Source organism: Gallinula chloropus, assembly GCF_964237585.1.
Source record: "Gallinula chloropus genome assembly, chromosome: 13".
NCBI lineage: Eukaryota > Metazoa > Chordata > Aves > Gruiformes > Rallidae > Gallinula > Gallinula chloropus.
In genome coordinates, this window is record NC_140098.1 from 14,383,529 (window position 1) to 14,409,254 (window position 25,726).

The window sequence follows — 25,726 nt, forward strand, 5'->3', positions numbered from 1 at the left end:
ATCCAGATGTAGGATTGGAAGCCTCTTGCAGGTAAATGGATGTCTTGTCTTTGAAATGTGGGTAATGTTCCAGCTTGTGTGGTGGAGAGGAGGAGGTTTGCGTGTGTGGGAAGCGTCGCAGGTGTTAATTAGAGCTAATGAGAGTTCCAGGCTTACGGGGAGCCTTGAGCTGTGGGCAGTCATAACCTCGCTGAGCAGTTCTTCTCTCCATACAGCCAGGGGGTTGGTTTGATGCCTGTTCCTTTCTAAACCATCTCCCAACCCGGCTGCAGACTTGGCATGGGCTGGGTGAGGCGAAAGGGCGGTGGGGCTGTTTGCAGGGCTTCAGGTCTGCCCCAGACTGACCATGTTCCCTCCCCAAAGCCCCTCACAGCCCTTAACACGTTGTTCTTCTCTCTCCACAGAGACCTCAGAGGAGGAGGATGCCCCTTCCTTTGCTCCCTCCAGCTCTGTTGATGGCAATAACACGGACTCAGAGTTTGAGAAGGGTTTGAAGCACAAGCCCAAGGCCCAGGAGCCCCCTAAAACCATCACCCCGGTGAAGGATGAGTATGAATTCGATGAGGACGATGAGCAGGACCGGGTCCCGCCGGTCGATGACAAACATTTGCTGAAAAAGGATTACAGAAAAGAGACTAAAGCAAACAGTTTCATTTCCATACCCAAAATGGAAGTGAAAACTTATACTAAAAATAACACAATTACACCAAAGAAAGCTGCCCACCGCATTCTGTCGGACAGCTCGGACGAGGAGGAGGCCAGCGTTGCTGTGGGGACGGGGGAGAAGCTGCGGCTCTCCACCCATTCCATCTTGCCCAGCAGCAAGATTCGGGAACCCACCAGCACCAAGGCCCAGAAGGAGAAAAGCAAAGTAAAAAAGAAGAGGAAGAAGGAGACAAAAAACAAAGAGGTTCGGTTTGGCAAAAAAAATGACAAATTTTGTTCCTCTGAATCAGAGAGTGAAAATGTGGAGAGTGAGGAGGATGATAGAGACTCTCTGCAGAGCTCTAGCTGTGTAAAGGACTCCAGGCTAGTGCTAAAGGAATCCTCCTTGTTTAACTCTCTGTCTGCCTCATCGACCTCTTCTCACGGGAGTTTAGCATCCCAGAAACACAATCCCAACCTTACAGAGCAGCACTCCAAGCACTGGAGGACGGACAATTGGAAAACCATATCTTCTCCAGCTTGGTCAGACGTCAGTTCCTTATCGGACTCCACCAGGACGAGACTGACGAGCGAGTCAGACTACTCGTCCGAGGACTCAAGCTTAGAGTCCCTAAAGCCAGTCAGGAAGAAACCAGAGCACAAAAAGAAAAACCCCACACACAACACTGTTCCTGAGAAAAAGAATTCATTCCATAGCAATGTGGATGGAGCGATTCCAAAGCTGGACAAAGAGGGGAAGGTGGTGAAAAAGCATAAAACAAAACACAAACATAAAAACAAGGAGAAGGGGCAGTGTCCCATCAGCCAAGACATTAAAATAATCAAAACGTTCTCGTTCGAGTTTGAGGACTCTAAGCAGAAGCCTGAGAAAGGCTTGATAGTAGAGACAGAAAATCCAGTTGAAAACAAGTTAAAAGTGTTAAAACACGAGCGGGAACATGGCAAGAAGGAGGAGAAGCTCCCCAAAGTCAAAGCAGAGGAGAAGGAGTGGTTGTTTAAAGATGAGACTGGAAAATCCTCCAAAGAGGAGAAATCATTAAGGAAAGTCAAAGATGGCAGCAAAGACATGAGCAAATCCTTCAGGGAAGGGTTAAGCAAATCAGAGAAGGAGAAACCTGTAAAAGAGAAATCTCCCAAGGAGGAGAAGCCAAGGATACACAAGGAGGAGAGGAAGAAGAAGTCCAAGGACAAGCAGTCAAAATCTGAAAAGAAGAACGAGCTGAAGGAGGAGAAGGCTTCCAAGCTGGAGAAAGAAAAGTCCTTCAAGGAGGAGAAAGAGAAATGCAAAAAAGAAAAGCTTTACAGGGAGGAGTCTGGGTTTGATGAGTTTAACAACAAAACCCAGTTCCCCGAGAGCGAGGACACGAAGTTCAGCCTTTCGGATGACCAGCAGGAGAGGTGGTTTTCAGACTTGTCTTCTGATTCATCCTTCGATTTCAAAGGGGAAGATAGCTGGGATTCTCCATTAACAGATTTCAGGGAGATTAAAGGCGACACGGTGGCGAAACTCATCATAGAACCCGTGAAAGAGGAAACCAAGGACAAGAAAAAGGAGAACAAAACGAAAGAGAAGAAGGAATACAGCGAGAAACGTAACGAAAAGGACACTTTCTTGAAGAAGAAGGAGAGGGACTACGTGGACAAGAGCTCTGAGAAGAAAAAGGACCAAACAGACAGGCACAAAGCTGCTCCTGGTTATTTGCCTGAGAAGGATAAGAAGAGGAAGGACTCTGCAGAGAGTGTCAAGGAGAGGAAAGAAAAAGATACAGGTGAAACCAACAAAGACAGGAAAGATTCTTCTGATGGCTCTAAGGACCGAAAAGATACCAAAACAAAGCAGGAGGAGCCCTATCGAGATGACTTCAAAGAGTATGGCTGTGAAACATTCTTCAAGGATAAGTCTGACCCCGAATTCAGCGGCAAAACTCTGGAGAGTTGGGAGAGGCACCATTCTGGGAAGGAGAAGGAGAAGAAAGACGCTCCTGATAAAGAAAAAAAAGAAAAGGTGAAGCCAGAGAAATACAAGGAGAAATCCAAAGAAGGAGACAAAGAGAAAAGCGAGAAAGCTGCTGCTGAGAAAATCCTGAAGGACAAAGAACTAGACAAGAGTTTCAAGGAGAAGAAGGAGACTAAGGAGAAGTACAAAGACCTACACAGCAAAGACAAAGAGCGGAAGAGTTCTTTCGACCAGGTGAAAGAGAAGAAGGAGAAAAACTTCTCCGCCGACCGAGAGGACTTCTCAGAGAAGAAGGATGAGAAGAAGGGCAAGGAGAAGAGCTGGTACAGCATTGCGGACATCTTCACGGATGAGAGCGAAGACGAGAGGGATGACTACAACTTGCCAGGGTTCAAGGTCGCTGACTCCACCGGGAGTGACTTGCATCGCCTGGAGAGTCTGCATGGTCTGCAGGAGAAGGACGAGGGCGCAGCTGCGGAGAAGGAGCTGTACCCCGACAAGCACCGCAAGTACTCCTCCGACCGGCAGCATTCCGGGGAGAAGCAGAAAGATAAGGAGTCCAAGGAGAAGAAAAAGGACAAAGGGACATCGGAAGGGGGGAAGGAGAAGAAGGAGAAGAGTTCCTTTGAGAAACACAAAGAGAAGAAGGATAAAGACTCCACCGAGAAGTACAAGGACAGGAAAGACAGAACGTCTGTAGATTCCACTCAAGAGAAGAAGAACAAGCAGAAGCTCCCCGAGAAGGTGGAAAAGAAACACGCTGGTGATGACAAGGTGAAAAGCAAGCACAAGGAGAAGCCAGATAAAGAGCATTCCAAAGAGAAGAAGTCCTCGAAAGGCGGGGAGTCGGAGAAGAGCCTGCTGGAGAAGTTGGAGGAGGAGGCTCTGAACGACTACAGAGACGACTCCAACGACAAAATCAGCGAGATCTCGTCTGACAGCTTCACAGACAGAGGCCAGGACCCAGGGCTGACCGGCCTCTTCGAGGCTTCTAACCTTTCCCTCGCCGACACCGCTGAAGAGAAGTTCAAGGACTCTCTCCCGTTACCCTGCTTGCAGGACAAACTCAAGGAGAAGGAGAGACACAGGCATTCCTCATCTTCATCAAAGAAAAGCCACGAGAAGGACAAAGCCAAGAAGGAAAAGACAGAGAAAAAGGAGAAAGCGGAAGAATTCAAGGACTCCAGCAGCAGAAAGGATTCAGCTCACTATGAAAAAGATTTCTCTGTGGATGGGGAGGCTTTTAGCTCTTCCTACAACATGAAGGCAGAGCCTGATGAGGAGCCAGAGAAGAGCATTGATTACTTATTTTCTGAAAAGAAAGATAAAAATGATTCTGAAAGGGAGCTGTCAAAGAAGGCGGAGAAAGAAAAGACCTACGGATCCAGCGCCATCAGCACAGCTAAAGAGAAAAAGAAGCGAGATAAACACAAGGAGAAATGGAAGGAGGAGAAGGAAAAGCACAGGGACAAACATGCAGATGGTTTCTTCAAGCATCACAAAGACGAGCCAAAGTCGACGCTGAAAGACAAGGACAGTCCTCAAGTCACTGCCTTTAAAGACAAGTCAAAGGAGGACAACGTGAAGTTTGGTGAGACCAAGCTGAAGGAGAAGCTCAAGGAGAACCAAGAGAAGGAGAAATCGGAGTCGATAAAGATCAGCAACGGGAATGAGAAAATAACCCTTTCCAAAGACAGCGGCAAGAAGGACGCCAGGCCCAGGGAGAAGCTTCTGGGAGACGGGGATTTGATGATGACCAGCTTTGAGAGGATGCTCAGCCAGAAGGACCTGGAAATCGAGGAGCGCCACAAAAGGCACAAGGAGAGAATGAAGCAAATGGAGAAAATGAGGCACAGGTCCGGAGACCCCAAATTAAAGGACAAACTGAAGAGCTCGGAGGACGCGCGCAAGAGGAGCCTGGATCTGGCGCCGAAGAAGCCGCTAACACTGGACACTCAGCTCAAGGACAAGAAGCTTAAGGAGCTGGGCCCGCTGACTCCTATACTGTCACCAGAAAACAAGGCTCAGCCTGCTGTTGGGACAGACTCTAAGGACTGGATAACGGGTCCTCAGCTGAAGGAGATCCTCCCAGCATCTCCCAGGCCAGACCAGAACCGTCCGACGGGCGTCCCGACCCCGGCATCCGTCGTCTCTTGTCCCAGCTACGAGGAGGTGATGCAGACACCCAGGACTCCTTCCTGCAGCAACGAGGACTACACGGACCTGATGTTCGAATGCGCCGACTCGCAGCACTCGCTGCCCATATCCACCATGTCCATGAACGCCTGTTCCCCATCCTTCTTCGACAGATACGCCAACGTTTCCAGTGGGCTCCCCGAGAATCCCAGCCAGACCCCAACTCGTACTTTACCCTCCACCAACCTTTATCGCTCCATCTCAGTTGATATCAGACGGGCGCCCGAGGAGGAATTCAGCGTGGGGGATAAGTTTTTCAGGCAGCAGAGTGTCCCAGCAACGTCGAATTACGACTCTCCCGTGCAGCATTTAATGGAGGAGAAAGTTCCCCTTCCCTCTGTTCCAGCTGAGAAGTTCCAATGTTTATCTCCAGGGTATTACTCACCAGATTATGGGGTGTCATCACCCAAAGTGGAGGCTTTGCACTGCGTGCCAGGAGCTGTCAGTGGTGTTGCCCAGTCACCTGAAAGTGTCTTTTCTGGTTTACAAGCAAAATCCTCCCCTTCACACAGAGACGAACTGCTGGCTCCTTCAGTAGAAAGTGCTCTTCCCCCTGACCTGGGCATGCCCTTGGACACCACAGAGGAGCAGCAAGCTACCGCCTCCATTATGCCACCAGAATCTACCTACTTGCCACCGATTGAAGAGAACCATTTTGGTTCAGGCATGCCAGAACAAAACAACATAGACTGGGAGAACCCTCCTTCCAGGAACCCTGACACCGCCATAGCTCCCAGCTTGATGGGTAACCCAGCTGAGCACTCTGTCAGCTGGTCTGTGGGCTCAGAGCTTCTGATGAAATCTCCTCCCCAGAGGTTTTCTGAGTCCCCTAAGCCTCCTCTCTGTTCCCTAGAGCCAATTCATCCCACACCAGTCGCCTTCATTCCCACAGATACTTCCTACCCCGTTTCTCCCATATCGTACCCACTGTCGGTGTCTGAGCCGGGGCTCGAGGAGGTCAAGGAGGATGCTGAGGAAGCTGTTCCAGGAGAAATAGCGAATGCTGAAGAGCAGGCTCCCTACATGTCCCCTACTAGGTTAGACACGTTCTTCAACAGCTGCAAGCCCCTTCCAGAGGAAGCACCTGAGATACCTCCAGAGCCCCCATGTGTGCCAGCAGAACCTCAGGCAGAAGTCGTGAGCGCGCCAGAAAACACCTACTTGGAAAACGGCACCGCCGCGCCCGCCAACGCGGAGGAAGCGGTAACGTGGCCTGATCCCTTCACCAACACAGAGGATGACCTGGACCTCGGCCCCTTCTCCCTCCCAGAGCTGCCTCTCCAGCCTAAGGACGTTGCAGAGACGGAGATGACGGAGGCAGAAGCGGTAGAAGAAAGCCCAGCGGCGGCTTCCGAAACGAACACCGGCATCGTTAAGGCCAGCACGTCTGTAATTGCATCCGGAGAGCCGGAGGAGCCGCCGGCCAGCCAGGCAGCCGCTGTCCTGCCCGTGGAGATGGAGCCACAACCAGAGGAGCAGAAACCAGAAGCAGCTGCCCAAGAAGCCACCTCGGAAGCACTGGCCGTGGCCGAGGAGAAAGGAGCGGAGGAGTCGGAGGCGCAGGTCTTCCAGCAGACCCCCTCCGAGTCGGCTCCGGCGGAGAGCAAAGAGGCAGAGGCTGTGCATGAAGACCTCTCAGTGTCTGCTGGGGCTGCGGAGAGCAGCTCCCAAACCTGTCCCACACCCGTGGCCACCTCGGAGAGCAGCACCCCGCAGGAAGCCGCTGCGGCACGCGGTGCGGGGGGCCAGGTCCCTTCCTCCCAGGCAGATACACCACCAGGCAATGCTCAAGCAGAAGTCGTTGAGCCGGTCCAAAAACCAGTAGCAGAAGCTCCCAAACCACCCAAAATAGAAGAGATTCCTCAGCGGATTACCAGGAACCGGGCTCAGATGCTGGCCAACCAAAACAAGCAGAACGCTGCCGCGTCCGAGAAGGAATTTCCTCCCGTCTCTGCGCCCGCCACCCGTGCCAAGGGCCGCATCACAGAGGAGGACGATTCCCAGGCCCAGCACCCACGCAAGCGCCGGTTCCAGCGCTCCAACCAGCAGCTGCAGCAGCAGATCAACACGTCCACCCAGCAGACGAGGGAGATGATCCAGCAAACACTGGCAGCTATCGTCGACGCGATAAAACTGGACGACATCGAACCTTACCACAGCGACAGGTCCAACCCCTACTTTGAGTACCTCCAGATCAGGAAAAAGATCGAAGAGAAGCGGAAAATCCTCTGCTATATCACTCCCCAGGCTCCCCAGTGCTACGCTGAGTACGTCACCTACACGGGCTCCTACCTGTTGGATGGCAAGCCTCTCAGCAAGCTCCATATTCCAGTGGTGAGTCACCTTCTCTCCCAAAACTGCAGCATTGGGGCCTGTCCCCACCTTTCACAGCCAGGTTGTGTCCCCCCCCTCACTGCATGTGCTGCTGGTGCCCCCACCATGGGTTTAGCCCTGCTTTTAAAATGGTGATGACAGATCTGAGCTGTGGTAAGTGGATGGTGTCCACCGTGGGCCTGTGTTTCATGCAGGGAAGGCCTTTGGCTGTGCTCAGGAGCCTGTGATCCGTTCGGGATTTAGAGCAGGTGCGGGTGAGTCGTTGGGATTTGAGGCTGGAAAGTGAATCTGCTTTTAATGAGCAGCATAGGAACCAGATAACAAACCTGGGAGGCTGCAGGGGAACGATGGCTCCTAACTCCTGCCTTCTTTTGCCCAAGCTCTGACGTTTCACTTGCTGCTGGCACTCGCTCCTTGGTGCTGGGATCCGTGATTTGCTACTGTGCTGCGTAAACAGATGTGCTGATCCAAGTGCATGGATAACTGGGATGCTGCAGGCAGCACACCCGGGATCCAGCCCATGGGAGAGGAGGGTCGATCCAGCTGGCAGTGTCTGGCTCCTGTCCCTGCTGCCGCAGCGTGAAACCCCCCATGCTATGGGTGTTCCTGGGTTTGAGTGTTGGCATGAGGGAATACATGCTCGGCATGCCCCAGCGCTGCAGCACTTGTAGCCTGTGCCCACCTCACTTGTTCCTTCCTTGGCTAACCCAGAGCTGGCTGAGCTGGAGGAGCACCTTGCTCCCTGGGAAGGCGCATGACAGTGCACAGCATCTCAACAGCATCATCTCCCTCGTTGGATGCGCTCAGGCCCCTTCGCAAACTGCCCTCGCAGCTTGTGGGGTGACTCAGGCTCCGGTGCTGCTGGCCAAGCTCGGCACTCGGCACTGGGCACCTCCTGCCCTGTCATCTCGTCCCTCGCCGTGGTCTGGGCACTGGCAGGACATTGGCGGGTGTTCTCCAGCGAGCTCCATGCAGCACTGACTCCCTCTCCGAGTGCTCGGCCACTGTGCCGTGCCATGCCATGCTGTGCCGTGCCATGCTGTGCCATGCCATGCTGTGCTATGCCATGCCGCGGGCAGAGCTCTATGTGGCAAGGGGAGCAGGCAGCCCCCACAGACTGCACACCCAGCAGCGCTGCTGGCTCTCACCCCCCTCTCTTGTGTGCCCGCAGATCGCCCCGCCGCCGTCGCTCGCGGAGCCGCTGAAGGAGCTCTTCAAGCAGCAAGAAGCCGTCCGGGGGAAGCTGCGGCTCCAGCACAGCATAGAGCGGGTAAGGGAGCGCTCTGGGGAAGCTCCAGCTGGGAAGGAGCTCCCCAATTCCCTCTGCTTGGGTGATGGAGCCTGCCCCCTCACTGCTCCCTTTGCTCTTCCTCAGGAGAAGCTCATCGTCTCCTGTGAGCAGGAGATTTTGCGAGTTCATTGTCGGGCGGCGAGGACGATCGCCAACCAGGCTGTGCCCTTCAGTGCCTGCACCATGCTGCTGGACTCCGAGGTCTACAACATGCCTCTGGAAAATCAGGTCAGGCCCTGTCTCAGTGTCTCAGCAGTGCCAGGCAAGACCCAGCAGGACGCAGGGAGAGAGGGAGGGGTGTAGGTAGGGGGTACTGATGCTCTCCCTGCTCCTGTGCCAGGCATCCTGCAGGCCCAGTTTGCCTCATCAGACTCAGTTGTCCATGCTCTGGGATACCTGGTGTGTGTGCCAAGGAAGGGAAGGAAACACAGCCAGGGATACGGGGAGCATCCTGTCTCTTTAGGAGCAGAGATGACTCGTGTTATTAGTGAGTCTCCAGTCCCTCTGCCCTTCTTCTGCACTAGGATCACCTGCACCCTTCAAAGGTTTATGGAATCACAGAGTCATGAGGTTGGAAAAGCCCTTTAAGACCATTGAGTCCAACTGTCCCTGTCCTGTGCTGACCCATATCCCTGAGCACCTCATCTCCCCGTCTGTTAAACACACCCAGGGGGTGACTCAGCCCCCCCGGGCAGCCTGTTCCACAACCCCACAACTCTGCCAGGAAAGAACTTTGCCCTCCCAGCTGAGCTGACCCTGCCCTGGGGCAGCTTGAGCCCATTGCCCCTTGTCCCAGCTCCTGTCCCCTGGCTGAAGAGACCATCACCCACCTCTCTGTACCCTGGTCCCGGATCCTTTCCCACTGGAGGAAGAGGAGAGAGACACCAAATTGATTTGTGTCTGAGCTGTGGCTTTGAAGGAGCCAGACTGAGCCTCACAACCCATGAGAAATGACAGTTTCTTCCTTCCACTTCATGTAGCCGAGTGCTGGAGAAGGAGGAATCGTGCCTGCTTTCAGCTGTGGGGGTCCTGAGCCATCGCACCAGCACCCTCTGCAGCCTGCACCCCGCAGTGCCTGCAGCTCAGGGAAGCACGCTGCTGCATTGCAGGAGGGAAGGAAGGATCCTGGCATTGATCAGTGAGCTGGAGTATCGATCCAGCAGCCGGGATTTATCCCTCAGCACTTCCCAGCCAAGTCTCTGTGCTTCTACAGCGGAGCCCTCACGATCCTGGGGGCGAGTTGAAGGATGCAGGAGAGCTGTGGGTGCTGTGATGGGCTGGCACAGGCAGTGTCTGCCTCTCTTATCTGAGGCTGGAGCCCTGTCATGGGGCCGCAGGAGTGGGAGCAGTGGGAACAGCATGCTCCTGTCTCCATCCATGCAGGCACCCTTCTTGTTAGTGATGAGCACACCCTGTGAAGGGGCTGAATTAGACCTGTAACTGTGTAAAATAACCCAAAACCCAACCCAGTAACCCCCCCAGTAATTCCCTTTCGCTCTCCTTCCCTCAGGGAGACGAAAACAAGTCGGTCAGAGACCGTTTCAACGCACGACAGTTCATTTCCTGGCTGCAAGACGTGGACGACAAGTACGATCGAATGAAGGTGAGGTGTGGGTGCTGTGCTGCCTCTGCTGGAGGCTTTGCTGGCAGAGCTCCTGGCTCTTCCTGTAGCCTGGAAGCTGCTGCCTTTGTGGTTTCCAAAAAAAGTGCTGGGAGCAGATGTCCTGAGGTGTCTGGGCAGCGCGATGTGGTGGGGGATGCGGAGCAGGAGCCTCTGCGGGGACGAGGGGAGCGCAGTGGCTCCCCAGTGAATCACAGAATCAGAAGGTTGGAAAAGACCTTTAAGATCATCAAGTCCAACCGTTCCTGTCCTGTGCTAAACCAGATCCCTGAGCACCTCATCTCCCCTCTGTTAAACACACCCAGGGGGTGACTCAGCCCCTCCCTGGGCAGCCTGTGCCACAGCCCCACAACTCTGCCAGGGAAGAACTTTGCCCTTCCAGCTGAGCTGACCCTGCCCTGGGGCAGCTTGAGCCCATTGCCCCTTGTCCCAGCTCCTGTCCCCTGGCTGAAGAGACCATCGCCCACCTCTCTGCACCCTCCTGGCAGGGCAGGGGAGGTGGGGAGAAGGTCTCCCCTCAGCCTCCTCTTCTCCAGGCTGAACACCCCCAGCTCCCTCAGCTGCTTCTCACAGGATTTTCCCTCCAGCCCCTTCCCCAGCCTGGTTGCCCTTCTCTGGACTCGCTCCAGGACCTCGATGTCCTTCTGATGGTGAGGAGCCCAGAACTGGACCCAGCACTCGAGCTGCAGCCTCACCAATGCTCAGTACAGGGGCACAATCCCCTCCCCAGACCTACTGGCCACACAATTCCTGACACAAGCCAGGATGCCCTTGGCTTTCCTGGCCTTCTGGCCACACTGTTGGCTCATATTCAGTCTGCAGTCAACCAACACCCCCAGGTCCTTCTCTGCCTGACAAAGAACAGGGGGGACACATTCTGCTTAGGGCTGGCTGCTCATGGGCTTCATGCCTGTAGTTTGGAGCTTTCCTGGGGTGACACGTGCCACAGGAAGCTCACAACCTGACGCAGGCTTCAAGGGGGCAGGAGCCCACACAGCGAGTTGTGGAGAGCCATGGCTGCGGGTCCCTTACCTTTTCCAGGTGGGATGTGCAGCAGGAGCCTTCCCTGCCTCCTCCCGCTCGCCCTTCACCTCCTCTTGTTGGTTTTCTCCCCCATCCAGACATGCCTGCTCATGCGCCAGCAACACGAAGCCGCTGCCCTGAACGCGGTGCAGAGGATGGAGTGGCAGCTGAAGGTGCAGGAGCTGGACCCCGCGGGGCACAAGTCCCTCTGCGTGAACGAGGTGCCCTCGTTCTACGTGCCGATGGTCGACGTGAACGATGACTTTGTGCTCTTGCCTGCATGACAGTTCCCAACCAGGAGACAGCACGGAAAACTGGCAAGGACGGGAGCCCTCCGAGGTCGGGCGGTCGAGCTCACATTCACCCTTACCGCTTGCTGATGAATCCCTGGTCAGAGGAGGAGGAAGCAGCAGCTATCTGCAGAAAACAAAAACAATAAGAGAAAAGAATTGCACTTTCTTCACAAGGCGTCCCCCTGGCACCCAGACTGACGGCAGCTCCGCCGGGCAGCGCGCCGGGGCCGCAGCTCCTTTCCCCACCGGCTGCTGAGGCAGGGAAGCCGCCGGTCTGCGCGGGCAGCGGAGCGCTCACCGGCCGAGAGACTGGCAGCGGCACGGAGGGAGGAGGCCAAGGACAGACACCCCGTTGGCGTGTTGGTGGCAGCTGCTGAGCGGGGCCAGCGGGATTCATGTACTTGTGGAACACCGTGATTTCCAGCGCTCTTGTTTTCCACCGGTCGCGGATCTCCTCACGGAGAAGCTGCAGTAGGAAAACCATGGGGGAGGGAGAGGGAGGGATGGGATGGGGATGGGGATAGGGATGGGGATGGGGTGGGAGGGTGGTTTGGGGGGGGGGTTTGAGTTTCTCGTTCCATCCTGGGTATGTCTGAAAACAACAACAAAAAAAAAAAAACAAGAAAGAAAAAAACAACAGAAAAAGAAAAAAAAAAAAAAACACAAAAGAACCCCAAGGATTCAAAACAAAACCAGTGTCCGAGCTGGGTGGACGCAGCTCTGAAGGTGTGGACAGCTCCGGGCTCTGCAGAGATGGGGGTGCACCCACAGGTACCCCCCCTGGTTTTCAGAGGAGCAGAGGAAGCCGCCTACACGCACCGAGCGCCGGGGCGGGCGGGGAAACTGGCGACGCAGAGATAAAGACTTTGCCAACTGTGTTTTTAATGGAGTAAAATCCATGTGGTTTATATATATATATATTTTTTTTTTCCTTTAATCTTGGGCATTTCGTTTCTCTTTCTGAGAACATAACTTGAAAACACTACAGAGCCAATACTCATATAAAAAAAAAAGAAGAAAAAAAATTGTATCCCATAAATGCTGTACAGTTTTTATATACATTAACAATGTACTTTTGCTGCCTTCTAGATAATTTATTTTGCAACACATTACTGCACAGTTGTAAATAACTTATGTACTGTAACATCACTTTCAGTTATGTGTAAAGAAATAAATAAATTAATTAAAATTACCTTTGTTATGTATGGTTCACCCCAGGCAGTGCTTTCCTCCCTGACCAAGGGCTGGGACGCCTGGGTGCTGCGCTGGGGATGTGTGGGCGTCTCTGGATGCTGAGCTGGTTTCTAACACCTCCTCGTTTGTCACCTCTGTCCCTTTGCATCTGGTGGAATTGGAAGTGGGACCGTGCCAGCGCTGCGTTGGGGTGGAAGAGGAGAAGGGAGCTGCCCTGTGCCACCTGCCCATGGAGCACTGGGGCTGGGAAGGACGGCATTGGGGCTCGCTGGTGAGTGTTATGTGCCCCGTGTAGTCGTGGCGATGGGGAAAGAATGGGGGAGCCCAGGGTCACAGGGCATCGTGCCTGGTGCTCGCTGGGCCAAGAAGCCAGTTGCTGGTAGGGCAGGAGGGAACTGGGATGGTGCTGCCGGGTGAGCTGGAGCCTGGGAGTCTGTGGCAGGGCTCACTGCCCACAGGGCTTCGTGCTGCGGTGCTGCCACACCGTGTGTCAGGGTGCTGGTGCTGCTGGGGTACCGGGATGCTGCACTCCCAGCCGCCTCCTTTCGCTTCCCCTCTGAATCCTGAACCTCAGGGTGGCTGCTTGGATCACAGCCGCTCCCTTGGCCGGATTCACCCTCCCTGGATGTGCCCAGTGAGGACAGTGCTGCTGGCGCTGCCAGTCCTGGTGCCAGCCCATCCCTTTGGTGCCAGTCCCAGCTCAAGCTGCTTTTCTGGGAGGTAGCAGGGTGGGACCTGCATGGAGACCAGGGAAGTCCAATGGAGGGATCCTGCCTGCAGTGTGTCCCATCGGAGGAGAAGCCGGGGAGCCTTCGTGTCCCGACTGGGGATGCTGTGGCTTCATGGGGGTCTAAAGGAGTGGCTGCACTGGCAGCACCTGCCAGGCTTCCAGGGTGGGTGCTGGCTACTCTTGCCACCATCCTGCTGCACCAGCACCTCTTCCTTCTTCCATAGGGAATTGTGCTGGACGTGCAGCTCCCATCAGGGCTGTAACCCAGCCCAGGCTTAATGCAGTTGGTAAAACCAACCCTCCAGCACGAGCTCACAGGGACGCAGCTGGGAGAAGACTCAGGTGGCTCCTCTGAGCCCCCTGTGCCTTGCTTGCCCCTGTGCCCAGCCCGTCCCCAGGCAACAGCCCCAGGGCTTGTCCTGTAGGTGTTTTCTCCCTCTGTCCCTCAGAGATCGTGGTCACAAATAAATAGGAGGAATAAAGGGTTCCTTTGTGGACTCGGGTCTTCGCTCTTCCCATGGGCTTGCTGAGTGCTGGGTGCAGGGTGGGCTCCCACCAGTTGCCTTTTGGGGGCAGGATGGGGCACCCAGAGACCCCACCAGCCCCCCTTGAGGTTTAGTGGGACCTGGGTGCAGTTGTGGGTAGGGACACCCCTGGCTGCACCCTGCTCTGGATCCGGGGACCCCCGGTGCCTTGGCCTGCAGCTCCATTGTGGGGGTGGGCTGAACCGGGCGGGGGGCAGGGGCACAAAGTGGGCTGGGGGAGGCAGACAGGGCTGTGGGGCTGAACTGGCCTGGCAGGGGGGAACAGGGCTAGGGAAGGGGGGCAAACCGGGCCAGGGGGGACGAACAAGGCTGGGGGGTCGAATTGGGCTGGGGGGGGGGCGACGAACTGGGCCAAGGTGGGCAAACCGGGCCGGGGGAGACAAACTGGGTTCAGGGAGGGAGGGCAAACTGGGTCGGGGAGGGGGAAATTGGGCTGGGGGGGGGCAACCGGGCCGGTGGATGGGGGGTGAACAGGGCCGGGGGGGGGGGGGGGGAACCGGGATTCGCGGCTGGACCGGGCTGGGAGCGCGGAGCCGGGGCGGGGGAAGCCGGGGCGGGGGAGGGCAGAGCCCGGGGAGGATGGAGGGGGGGGGGTGGGTGTCCGAGCCGTGCGGGGCGGAGCGATCCCTCAGGGGACCGCCCCGCGCCGGTGCCGCCCCCACCTGCCCGCGCCGAGCCCGATCCCGCTCATCCCGATCGCTCCCGGGCGGCGGCGGGCGATGGCGGCGGGGGGGTCTCGCCCGCGGGGCTGCCGGGCGGCGGGGGGGTGGGCGCCGTGCGCGGCGCTGGCGCTGGGCTGGGCGCTGGGGTGGGCGCTGGGCGCGGTGCCCCCGCACCGCTGCCGCCCCGACACGGCGCTGCTGCCGCCGCCGCTGCGCCGTCTGGCGGGGGCCGCGCTGCTCCGCGCCGCCGTCCCGCGGCTCCGCGGCGGCTGGAGCCCCTGCCAGCTGTACCGCTACCGCCCCCCCGGCACCGGCACCGGCACCGGCAGCGCCCGGCCCAACGGCACCGGGCCCTGCACCCGCGGCTGGCACTACGCGCTGCCCGCCGCCGGCCTCCGCTCCAACCTCGTCACCCAGGTGGGGCCCGGGGGCGGGGGGGGGGTGGGGGCAGCCCTGGGGTTTGGGGGGGGGGGGTGGTACTAGGGGTCCCCCGGGTATGAAAAGGGGTGGGGGGCAAGGGGGAGTCTGGGGTGGGAGACAAGCCGGGGACCCCAGCAAGGGTCCCACGGGGAAGCTCTGGATGTGCACCGGGGGGTGGGGTGGGGGAGGGGGGAAGAAGGAGTTTGCCTGGCGGGGCCCAGGGTGGGTGGTGAAGGGAGAGGGGTCCTCAGGGGGAGACCCCCGTGGAGAGCCTTTGGGGAAGGGGTACTGGGGGGCTGTAAGGGCATCAGCAGCACCCTGTCGCATCTGGCCCCATGGTTCTGCTTGTGGAGATGGGAGCAGCTGGAAGCCCCCTCAGCCCACCCCAGCCCCGCAGGCAGTGGTGGGGGGGATGTCTGGCATCTCCCCACCATGCCCCCACTCTCCTGCAGTGGGACCTGGTGTGCACCTCGCGCTGGAAAGTGCCCCTGGAGCAGACCACACACTTGCTGGGCTGGACACTGGGCAGCGTCGCTGCCGGCCTGGCCTGCGACAGGTAACTTGGGGGTCCCTGGGGTTGTCCCCCTGGGCCAGGGGGGCACCGTGCCCACCCCTGCTCACAGCACGTCCCCTGGCAGGTTCGGCCGCCGTCCCACCTTCGTGGTGTCCCTGGTGCTGGCGGTGCCCCTGGGCCTTGGTGTGACACTGGCCATGGACTTCGTCATGGTGCTGGTCACGCGGCTGCTCTTCAGCGTGGCGCTGGCCGCCGCCTTCCTCTCCCTCTACGTGGCACGTGAGTGCGCCAGCGCGGCCCTGCGATGTCCCGGGGACCGAGGATGCTCTGGGGCTCAGGATGGCCCATGGCACCCACAGGGCACCCATTTCTCACCCCTTCCTGGACAGGCCTGGAGCTGTGTGACCCCCCGCACCGGCTGGGGGTGACGATGGTGGCTGGTTTCTTCTGGATCGCTGGGGAGCTGCTGCTGCCGGGGCTGGCGGTGGTGTGCCGGGACTGGCGGGTGCTGCAGGGCGCCGTCACCATGATCCTGGCTCTGCTGGCTGCCTGCTGGTGGTAAGGACCTCCTGACACCACCCGCCCTGGGCCTGGGGGCTGGCACCGAGCCATTCTTGGGGAGCGCCAGGGCAGCACCAAATCCATCCCGGCACACCCTGGGGATCAAAGGCTGCCCGGGGCTCTCCAGGCGGAACACGGGGACCCCCCCCCTCCCCGGGTAAATGTTTGCTCAGGTTTGAAGTTGAGGGTTTCTGGGCAGTGACTTTGAAGCTGGGAAGGGGAAGGGTGGGGAGGGTCAGTGCTGGAGCGGGGCCAGGCCCTGGGGAGCCCTGTGATGTGGACGCTCATGCCCCAGGTGCCCGGTGCTGCTGCTGGAGTCACCGCGCTGGCTGATGGCCACGCAGCAGCTGGAGCGGGCCAGGAAGACCCTGCAGATGCTGGCTGAGGGCAGTGGGCCCCACTCCGACCAGGAAAGCCTCCTCACAGGTGGGTGGTGGCAGGCTCTGCCAAGGGGGGGTGCAGCCACCGGGACCCCTCCCCAAAGCTGTGGTGCTGGGGGTGGTGGGGCAGCACCCCCTCTAACCTGTGTCCCCCCATCCCGGCAGAGCTGGAGTCCCTGCCTGAGGGGTCCCTGCAGCCCCAGTACCACACGGTCTGTGAGATCTTCAGCACCAGAGTCATCTGGAAGAACGGAGTCATCCTCGGCTTCGCAGCGTGAGCAGCAGAGGGGATGGGGGAGGGGGGTGTGTCCTTGTTTGCCACCCCCTGACCCCGCTCTCCCGCAGGTTCATCGGCTCCGGCATCCGGCACTGCTTCACCCGCAACCTGGCCCCCCACCTGCCTGGCTTCTTCTCCTCCTACTTCGTGCTGGTGGGCACCGAGGCAGCCGCCTGCCTCTTCGTCTGCCTGACAGCCGAGCGCTTCGGGCGCCGGGCCGTGCTCCTGCTCTGCACCGTCCTCACCGGCATCTCCTCCCTCCTGCTGCTGGCCATCACCCAGTGTAAGGACAGATGGGGACCCTCCCTGCCATGGGATGTGACCCCCAGCTGGGGGTAGGAACAGGATGCTTGGGGCAGGGGGATGTGACCCCTGACAGTGCTTCCCTCTGCCCCTCCCCAGACCTGCTGGACCTCATTGTCCTGACCCTGTCTGTGGTGGGCATCACTGCATCCCACGCTGTCACCATACTCAGCATCTTCTTCGCCAGCGAGGTTCTTCCCACTGTGGTCAGGTATGGGGCTGGGGCAGGGGAGGCTCATCACCACCCCAGGGTGGGGGGGGCACCTAGGTATGGTCTCCCTGGGCCCTCTCTGAGCTGCATTTCCCCCCCCCACCCAGGGGTGCCGGTCTGGGCCTGGTTGTGGGGGCCAGCTTCGTGGGCAAGGCGGCCGCCCCCATCACGGCCATCCCCAACAGCCGGGGCTTCTTCCTGCACCACATGGTCTTCGCCTCCTTCGCCATCCTGGCCGTGCTCAGCATCATGCTGCTCCCTGAGAGCCAGGGCCGCAGCCTGCCCCAGTCCCTGCAGGATGGCGAGAGCCAGCGCCGGCCCCCCCTCTTCCGACGGCCCCCCCGCGAGGACCACCTGCCCCTGCTCACCCCCCAAGGCATCCCCCACGACTACTCCCGCCTCGCCGCCTCCACCAAGAGGATGCTGAGCTCCCCAGACTCCCCCCAACAGACGTAGCTGTGCCCAGCACCCCCCTCCCACATCCCCCCCCCAGGGTCTCCCTGCTGCTGGGAGGGGGTGAGCACACTGCCAGGACCCCCATGGAGCACCAGGACCCCCATCTGTGGGCACTTGCAAGGACAGCAGGGCGCACCCAGGACATGAGTGATAGCTGGGCTGGGGGGGTGAAGGAGGGGGGGGCCAGCGTGCCCACCCACGGCAGGGCCGGATCCTGCCCCAGGAGGAGCTGTGCTGGGAGTCCTGGGGCGGGGGTGATGCCCCCCCCGGGGTGTTTGCAGCAGGTGCCAATAAAAGTGCCTTGTTTCTACGGGTGGCTGGCGTGGTGGGGGGGCCCCACAAGACACCCCTCACCAGCCCCATCGCTGGGATCTTTATTGAGGGGGACAGGGGGATCTCCTCACCCCCCTGGCTCTGCAGGGTCTTTCCCTGGGCTGTGGCATGTGTGTGAGTGTGCCCCCCCCCCCCCGGGACTGCCCATGCTCTGCCTTGGGGGGTGCAGGGTCTGCAGGTGCGTTCCAGGGTGCAGCCCCCTGTGCTGAGGTCCCTCCAGGCGCACACGCGTGTGCAGAGCCCCCCCCAGCCGTGTGCCATGCACGTGGCCCTGTGCGACCCCCCCACCGCATCTGGGCATCTCATGCACACGCGTGTGCAAACCCCCCCCTCATTGCTCCCCCCAGCCCCGCCCCCAGCCCCACTACTGCCCGTAGAGGTCGGCCAGGCGCCGGAAGCGCGGCCCCCACTCGCTCAGGTAGTCGTAGTCCTGGTCCTCGTCCGTCAGGCTGGAGACGATGGAGCTGAGGGGGCTGGCGACGGAGCCCGAGCCCTCGTAGTCGTAGATGAGGGCCGTGTCGTAGGGGGGCACGCTGGGGTCGCTGTCGGCCGCCTCCAGCCCCTGCAGGGATCAGAGGGGTGGGGGATGCTCTCAGGGCCATGTGGGGGCCGGGTGTAAGGGCGGGGGGGGTGTGTGTGTGTTTCTGGGTGCCATCCCCACCTCGTTGATGAAGTCCTCGATGTCGGAGGGGCCGCTGGGCAGCTTGCGAGGGGCTGGGGGGGTGGTGGAGCTGAGCGGGGCGTCCCTGCGCACCGGCGGCTTGGCTCGGGGCGAGAAGAGCTCGGGGTGCCGGAGCTGGTTGATGTCATAGGCGTCCTGCGGGGATGGGGGACGGGGTGGGGGGGGGGTGTCAGGGCTGCAGGGCGGGGTGGGCACCCCCCAAACCCCTCCATCCCCCTCCAAAACTCCTTCTCCGCGGGTCCTGCTCACCTGGTCCTCTTCGCCCCCACCCTGCTCGTCGTAGTTGAGGATGTTGTCGCGCATGTCGTCCCGCGAGCGCTGCAGCAGCCCCTTGCGCAGCGCCCGCCGGCGCCCCCGCGCCCGCGCAGCCCCCAGCCCCGCCAGCACTGCGGACACAGGGTGGGTGGGGGGATATAGCTGGGGTCGTGGTTGGGTTGGGATGCTGTGGTGGGGTTATGGGGGTGGGATGGGGATGGGTGGGGAGTTAGGGTGGGGGATGCTGGGAGGGGGTTGGGTGGGAATGAGGGAAATGGTGGGAGGGGTCTTGGGAGGGGGGGCAGGAGGGGCTGCTGGTGTGGGGTGTTGGGGGTTGTGGGTGGGGAGTTGGGGTGGGAGGTGGTGGGGCAGTGGGGTTGGGATGGGGATGAGGGAATCGGTGAGAGGGGTCTTGGGAGGAGGCAGGAGGAGCTGCTGGTGTGGGGTGTTGGGGGTCGTGGGTGAGGACTGGATGGGGTGATGGGTGGGGGACAAGGAGGTTGCTGGGGGGGGTGGGGAGCCAGGACCGGCGCTGTGTGGCAGGGCAGGGGGCTGGCGTGGGGGCGGGATGGGGGGGGGGGCAGGTCGGGGGGTCTCACCAAGGAGGAGGATGCTGCTGCCCAGGATGATCATGAGGGCGCCGAGGGTGACGCCGGCCCCGGCAGCGGTGGCAGCCAGGACACCGTCCTCACAGGCGCCGTCCCGGCCGCAGCGACACACCGAGATGTTCAGCAGCTGCTGCCGCTCCCGGGGGGGCGACCCCGAGTCCCGCAGCAGCAGCGGGAGCGAGTAGGGCCCCTCGGGCAGCTCCCCCAGCATGGCCAGCACCGCGTGGGTCACTGCGGGAGGGGCGCGGGCAGGGGGGTGAGTGGGTACCCCCCCAGCACACCCCCCCCAGCAGACCCCTCATCCGGCCCTCACCATTGAAGCGGGTGATGCTCCAGTTGTGGCCCAGCTGGGGGTGCTGTGGGCTGAGCTGGAAGTGGAAGGGGGCACCGTGGGGGGGTCGGTCGTCATCTGTGGCCCCCAGGAGCAGAGTCCCCCCGCGGCCCGGCCTCCTGCAGAGCACCCCGGGCAGGGGCTGCAGCTGGGGTGCGTGGTCGTTCACCTCCAGGATCTCGATGGAGAGGGTGCCGGTGGCGGAGAGCGGGGGCTCGGCTGGGGGGGGTGCAGAGCAGGGGGGTCATGGGGGGGGGGATGGCGGTTTTTGGTGGGGGTGGGTGGGGAGAGATGTGGCAGGGGGGATGCTCACCGTCATCGCGGGCGAGGACCAGGGCGATGTACCAGCCCCCTTGCAGGAAGGCAGAGGGGTGCAGCAGCTCCCGCTTGGTGCGGATGGTGCCGGTGTGGGGGTCCAGCTGCAGCCAGTCCGCTGGGTCGTACAGCAGCCCGTAGCTATGGGGGGGTGTGTGTGTGGGGGTGTGTGTGCTGTCAACCCACAACCCCCCCCCCCAAAAAACACCCGTGGTGGGCTGCAAGCCGAGCTTGGCGGGTGCTGGGAGGTGATGGAGAAGGTCTGGGGGACTCACGTGAGGGTCTGGAGCTGGCGGGTGTCGGGGTCGCTGGCGGTGTAGGTGGTGACGGGGGTGCCTGGGGGGGCCCCTTCCAGCACGCTGACCCTGCGTGGGTTGTCGCGGAAGACGGGCGCCTCGTTGACGTCCCGCACCCGCACCCGCACGGTGGCCAGTGCCCGGGGGCTGGCGGGGGCCGTGGGCTCCAGCGCCCGCTCATTCTGCACCGACACCGTCAGCTCGAAGCGGTCCCGCACCTCGTGGTCCAGCGGCTGCCGAGAGGGGCCACGGGGCAGATGAGACATGAGAAACACCCCCCCCTTCCTCTCTGTGACCACAGCCCCCCCAAAGCTGCCCCCGCACCCCCCTTGGCCCCGCACCCACCTTGGCCAGGGACAGGACGCCGTCGTTGGTGTGGGGGTCGGTGCGGATGGCGAAGGCGCCCTCGGGGTCTCCCTCCAGGACGGTGAATCTGGCCAGCCAGTTGGGTGAGCCGGCCAGGTCCTTGTCGTGCACAAAGACCTTGCCCACGTCCACACCAGCCGCCTGCTCCTCCACCTCCATGGAGAACTGGGGGAGAGTAACATGGGGATGGGTACCTGCCCCCGGGATGCTGCTGCACCTTGGTGGGGGGGCGCGGGTGGGGGGGCAGTTCCCACCCCGCTGACCCTCCCACCCCAGGTCTCCCCACCCCACCCTGGCAGCTACCTCCTCCTTGGTGAACTCGGGCGGGTTGTCGTTGATGTCCTCCAGGTAGATGACTGCGGTGGCTGTGGTGGTGAGCCCGTCCCCAGACATGTCAGCTGCCTGCACTGTCAGGTTGTACACCCCCACAGTCTGCAGGGAAGGGGGGGGTGTGGGGGGTGTGCAGTGCTGAGCCCCTGCAACTCCCCTCCCCAGGGAGCCCAGAGGTCTCCAGCTGCTCCTCACCCATCCTGGCCCCACAGCGCCTGCTCGCTGTGGTTACATCAGCTGGGGGGGTGTCTCTGGCTGCTCCCCCAGACCTGGTGCCACCCCCAATGCTGCCCACAACCCCCCCCCCACCCCTCCATGGCTGCTACCTCACGGTCAAGGCCGGGCCGTGCAGTGCAGATCTCTCCAGTGGTGGCATTGATGCTGAACATGCCAGCAGCACCCTGCTCCAGGATGGAGAACCGCAGCGCCGCGTTGTCCGTGTCGGGGTCATCGGCATCACTGGCCTCCACCGTCATCACACAGGTTCCTGCAGCCCACGGGGTGTGCTGGTGGGTGCCAGTGTGGGGGGGCTGGCTCAGCATCCCCACCCCCCCAAGCAACCAGCCGCCCCTGGCTGGACCCACCTGGCTCAGCCCCCTCCACCACGTGCCCTGTGAAGACATCCTGCTGGAAGAGCGGCCGGTTGTCGTTCTGGTCCACCACGATGATCTCCAGGTCGGTGGGGTCCTCCAGCGTCGTGCCACCCAGGTCCAGCGCAAAGGCTTTCAGCTGTGGGCAGGGAGAGGGTGGGTCATGGTGCAAATTGGTGGTGGGGGGGAGCTGGGGAGGGGGCTGCAGGCAGCCGGGCAGCATCCTTACCCGGAAGCGGTCGTTCTCCTCCCGGTCCAGCATGGCGTTGAGGAAGACCTTCCCGGTGAACTTGTCAATGGAGAAGATGCCCAGGGGCTCCTCATCCACCCCCGGCCCCTTGATGCTGTAGATCACCCCCCCGGGCTGCTGCTTGTCCGACTTGATCTGCCCGAAGGGAAAGCAGGGCTGGGGGGGTCTGTCCCCATTCTGGGGTCCCATTCTGCCCTGAGTCATCCCCCCACCCCCCCCATGCCGTGTCCTCCTCCTGGGGTGCCCCTCACCCTGCTGCCTGGACAAGGAGGGGGGGGGGGGGGGTGGTGTCCCTGCTTACCTGCACCAGGAGGTGGGGGATGCGCTTGTGGTTCTCTGAGACGCTGATGGGGGGGATGACCCAGGCCCTCTTCACCCGCCGTGGGCCCTCGCGCTGCCGCCAGGCCCGGGGGCTGCCCGGGGCTGCAGCACCCGGCTGGGCTGCACTGGCACCCTGGGGTGGGGGGACACGGTGCTGCTGGTGACCCCGAAACCTCCAGAGTGGGGTGTGATGCTGCACTGGGGTGGGGTGGGGGATCACACCCCGGCTGGGGGCACGGTGCTGGCACCCTTTGATGGGCTTGGGTCTGGGGGGGGCAGAGAGACCACCCAACTCTCCCAGGAGGTCCATGCTGGTGGTCTCCTGACACTCTGGTGTGACGGTGGTGGGGCAGGGGTGCCCCACAACAACCCTGGTGGTGCCCTGGACGGGGCTCTACCTCATGTCCCATGGGACCCCCGTGGTTGGCATGAAGGGGTTACCCTGGGCTGGCAGCGCCCACCATGGCCCCAGCCCACGTCACCGTCACCCTGGGGACATGGTGAGGAGGGTGGGAGGGTCAGGGATGGGTTTAGGCTGCATGGGGGGCCTGGGTGGGGCAGGGAGCTGGGGTGCAGGGAGAACCAGGAGCTGGGGGGGGGGGGGTTAAGGTGGAGCTGGAGGCTGTGAGGGGGGATGAGGAATGGAGTCTGGGGGAGCAGGAGATATGGGGGGAGTGTCTGGAGCTGTGGGGGTTAGGGTGGGCTTAGGGGCCATGAGGCTGGGAGGGCTTAGGGGATGGGAGGTCAGGGAATTTGGGGGGGTGGCACAGGGGTCTGGAGCTGTGTGGAGAGGTGTGGCTGGGAGACAGGGACGGGGAAGGAGGGCTGCAGTGTGGGGGGCTGCGAGTAGCTCCCCCACCCCTCAGCTCTGTGCCACGTTCCTCAGGGCTCACCCTTGTCCTGGGCCCCAGGGACACACGCTGCCCCACCCCAGGGAGGGGGGGAGCACATCTGGGCAGCACCAGAGCTGCCCCCATGTCTGCACCCACCCACCTCTGCACACATCTGGCTGCACTGCTGGGTGCTGGGGCACCCCGGGTCCCCACGGGTGCACCCCTGGGGAGTGGCTGTGTGGGGGTCCCTGGGGGCAGTGTGGGGCTGTGCTGGGGAGGGGGCCACATGCTGGTCCCAGGGGTGGGCAGGGCAAGGGGCTTGTTTGGAGGCTGTGGCCAGAGCTCCTGCAGACTCCGTCTGTCCCTCTGCCCTCCCCAGGACAGAACCCCCTTTGAGGGGGGCTGATGGAGCTCGGGTGGGCAGGAGGGGGTTGGGGGGGCTGATGGGGGCCCTGCTGCTGGGAGGTGCTGCCCTGTAGATCCCCCCTCACTGCAGAGCCCAGGCCAGAACCCCAACAGCCCCACGTAGCTCAGGCCTGAGGCCATGGAGAGGGGCTCTGGGGGGAACATGCACGGATTGGGGGGGGGTGCGAAGGGGTGTGGGGGTGCAGCTGGGGTGGGAAAGAGGGGAGTGGGGTGTTTCTGAGTGCCTAACCCTCCCCCCCAGATCCCAGCTCCCAGTCCACAAACGCAGGCAGCGAGCCGGAGCCGCAGGCTCCCCCCTGCTGCCACCATCTGTGGGGTGGGAAATGCCCCAAGAGGGGCACCAAGCCCCCCCATCCCCATCCCCAACCCCCCCACCCCCAGGGATGCTCCTCGGCGGGGTCCCGGGGAGGGGGGGGGGGGGGGGGGGGGGGGGGTCTGGCTGCCCCTTGGCACCGCATCCACTCTCCCCATCCCAACCGGCCCTCCCGGGGCAGGGAGCGGGATGGGAGAGGGGGATCCCCATCCCCACCCCGACCCCTTCCCCGTGTCCCCGCGCCCCTTACCCGAGCGCAGAGGGGGGCGAGCAGGCAGGCGAGGAGCAGCGAGGGGCCCATGGCGGAGCGGGGCGCAGTCCGGCCGCCAGCCCGAGCCGCTCGCCGGCCCCGAGCTAAAATAACCGCGGGGCTGGCTGAGTGACAGCACATGTGCTGCGAGCGGGCCGGGCCCCCCCCGGCCGGGCAGCTGTCCCTGCCGCCCCCCCTCACCCCCTTCCCCGGCCGGGAGCCGGCAGCCCCTGCCCGGCGGGGCGGGAGGGGAAGGGGGCTGGGGGCGTGGGGGGGGGATGGGGGGGGTCGGGGTGGGCTTGGGGGATGCGAAGGGGAGTGGGATGGGGGGATTGGGGGGGTGGGGGGTCCACGCTGCGTGGGGGGGGGGGGGGCAGGGGGTGCGCGGCCCCCGGGGCAGGGCGGGCGGGAACGCGGCAGCTGTCGCCGGGCGCGACTCGGGGATGCCGCGACGGGGCGGGAGGGGCGGGGAGGGGAGGGAGAGACCCCGCTGGCCCCGCCACGGCTGGCCCGGTACCGGCTCCGGTTCTGCCTATACCACGCCGCCGCGGGGCCCGTCGAGGCCCCTTCCCCACATCTATCCTCCTTCCCCTGCCCCCCCTCCCGGGCCCGCACGGTGCCGCTGGCGTGGGCGACGGGGCCGGTCCCGGGGCCGGGCCGGGCTCGGGAGGCGGGCGGCAGCGTCCCGCCTGTCCCGGCACCGGCCGGTTCCCACGGGGCGGAGCGGCCCCGGTTCCTCCTGGAGCCCCGGTGAGGCCCCCGGACCCGCTGCCCCTCCATCCCCCCGCCGCTGCCCCCCGAAGCCGGGGCCGCTGCCGACGCTGCTCCCCGGACCCCCAACCTCCGGACCCCCAACCCCCGGTCCCAGCGCTACCCCCGAGCCCCGGGGCCGGCTCAGGCTCTACCCCCGACCCCCGGGGCCGGTTCCGGTGGTACCCCCGATCCCCAGACCAGACACTACCCCCGACCCCCGAGGCCAGTCCCGGCCCTACCCCTGAGCCCCGGGGCCGCTGCTGACTCTGGCCCCCAGGACCCCCGGGGACGGTCTCGGCTCTGCCCCCAACTCCCGGTCCCCGGTCCCGGCTCTGCCCCCAACTCCCGGTCCCGTCTCTACCCCCGACCCCCGCTGCCGGTCCCGACGGCGCCGCGACGTCGCGGCACCAGGTGGCAGCATCGCCCCGGCCACCGGCCCCGGCACCGACGGTCCCCGCCGCCCGGGGTGCCGCAGCGGGGAGCACCCTCCGCCCGGGGGGTCCCTGGAAAGCCGCCTCCTCCTGGGCAGGGCGGGGGGAAAACACACCCACCTCCCACACACCCACACCGGGATCCTCCCCGCCCCCCCCCCCGGGGAACCGAGAGACACCGGTGGCCTCGCCTCGTCCCGCTCAGCTGCTGTGGGGACCCCTCCCCGGCCAGCATCGCTCCCCTCCTTGGGAAATAGCCCCCTTGGTGCCCCCCAGGTGTGGAGCGTGGGGCACTGGCACAGGGAAGGGCACAAACGAGGGGAAAGGGATGCAGGGAGTGGGATGCAGGATGTCTTCCATCCCTCCCTCCATCCTCCCATCCCTCCCTCCCTCCATCCTCCCATCCCTC

General features: G+C 62.1%; 3 protein-coding genes across 4 annotated transcripts in view; 2 read left to right on the forward strand and 1 right to left on the reverse strand.

The window, feature by feature from the left end:
• Positions 1-11,872, forward strand: part of ANKRD11 (ankyrin repeat domain containing 11) — a 142,671-nt gene extending 130,799 nt beyond the window's left edge. The window contains exons 9-13 of the mRNA XM_084270186.1: positions 405-7,153; positions 8,325-8,423; positions 8,529-8,672; positions 9,955-10,047; positions 11,187-11,872. Of these exons, the coding sequence (XP_084126312.1) occupies positions 405-7,153; positions 8,325-8,423; positions 8,529-8,672; positions 9,955-10,047; positions 11,187-11,372 (7,271 nt within the window). The 3' untranslated portion in view covers positions 11,373-11,872. The remainder of the gene's footprint in view (positions 1-404; positions 7,154-8,324; positions 8,424-8,528; positions 8,673-9,954; positions 10,048-11,186) is intronic.
• A 2,697-nt stretch (positions 11,873-14,569) lies between these two features.
• SLC22A31 (solute carrier family 22 member 31) lies at positions 14,570-17,853 on the forward strand (the record flags this gene model as incomplete). Its single annotated transcript, XM_084270257.1, has 9 exons — positions 14,570-14,929; positions 15,385-15,488; positions 15,571-15,725; positions 15,836-16,004; positions 16,303-16,433; positions 16,553-16,661; positions 16,733-16,947; positions 17,067-17,178; positions 17,286-17,853. 9 exons carry the CDS (start codon positions 14,570-14,572, stop codon positions 17,632-17,634), a joined length of 1,704 nt encoding a protein of 567 aa, XP_084126383.1. The 3' UTR covers positions 17,635-17,853.
• Positions 17,854-18,331: 478 nt separating this feature from the next.
• On the reverse strand, positions 18,332-24,219 carry CDH15 (cadherin 15; the record flags this gene model as incomplete). 2 transcript variants are annotated; one of them, XM_084270254.1, is made up of 15 exons in its annotated part: positions 24,134-24,219; positions 22,292-22,444; positions 21,970-22,125; positions 21,735-21,879; positions 21,477-21,637; positions 21,124-21,252; positions 20,800-20,985; positions 20,434-20,687; positions 20,157-20,299; positions 20,013-20,062; positions 19,826-19,880; positions 19,504-19,743; positions 18,899-19,035; positions 18,629-18,784; positions 18,332-18,529 (listed from the first exon to the last, which is right to left on the reverse strand). In XM_084270254.1, exons 1-15 carry the CDS (start codon positions 24,182-24,184, stop codon positions 18,332-18,334), a joined length of 2,214 nt encoding a protein of 737 aa, XP_084126380.1. In that variant the 5' UTR covers positions 24,185-24,219. The 2 variants fall into 2 exon arrangements, with proteins under 2 accessions (XP_084126380.1, XP_084126379.1); XM_084270253.1 differs by having other exon boundaries at positions 19,826-20,062.
• Between the last annotated feature and the right edge of the window lie 1,507 nt (positions 24,220-25,726).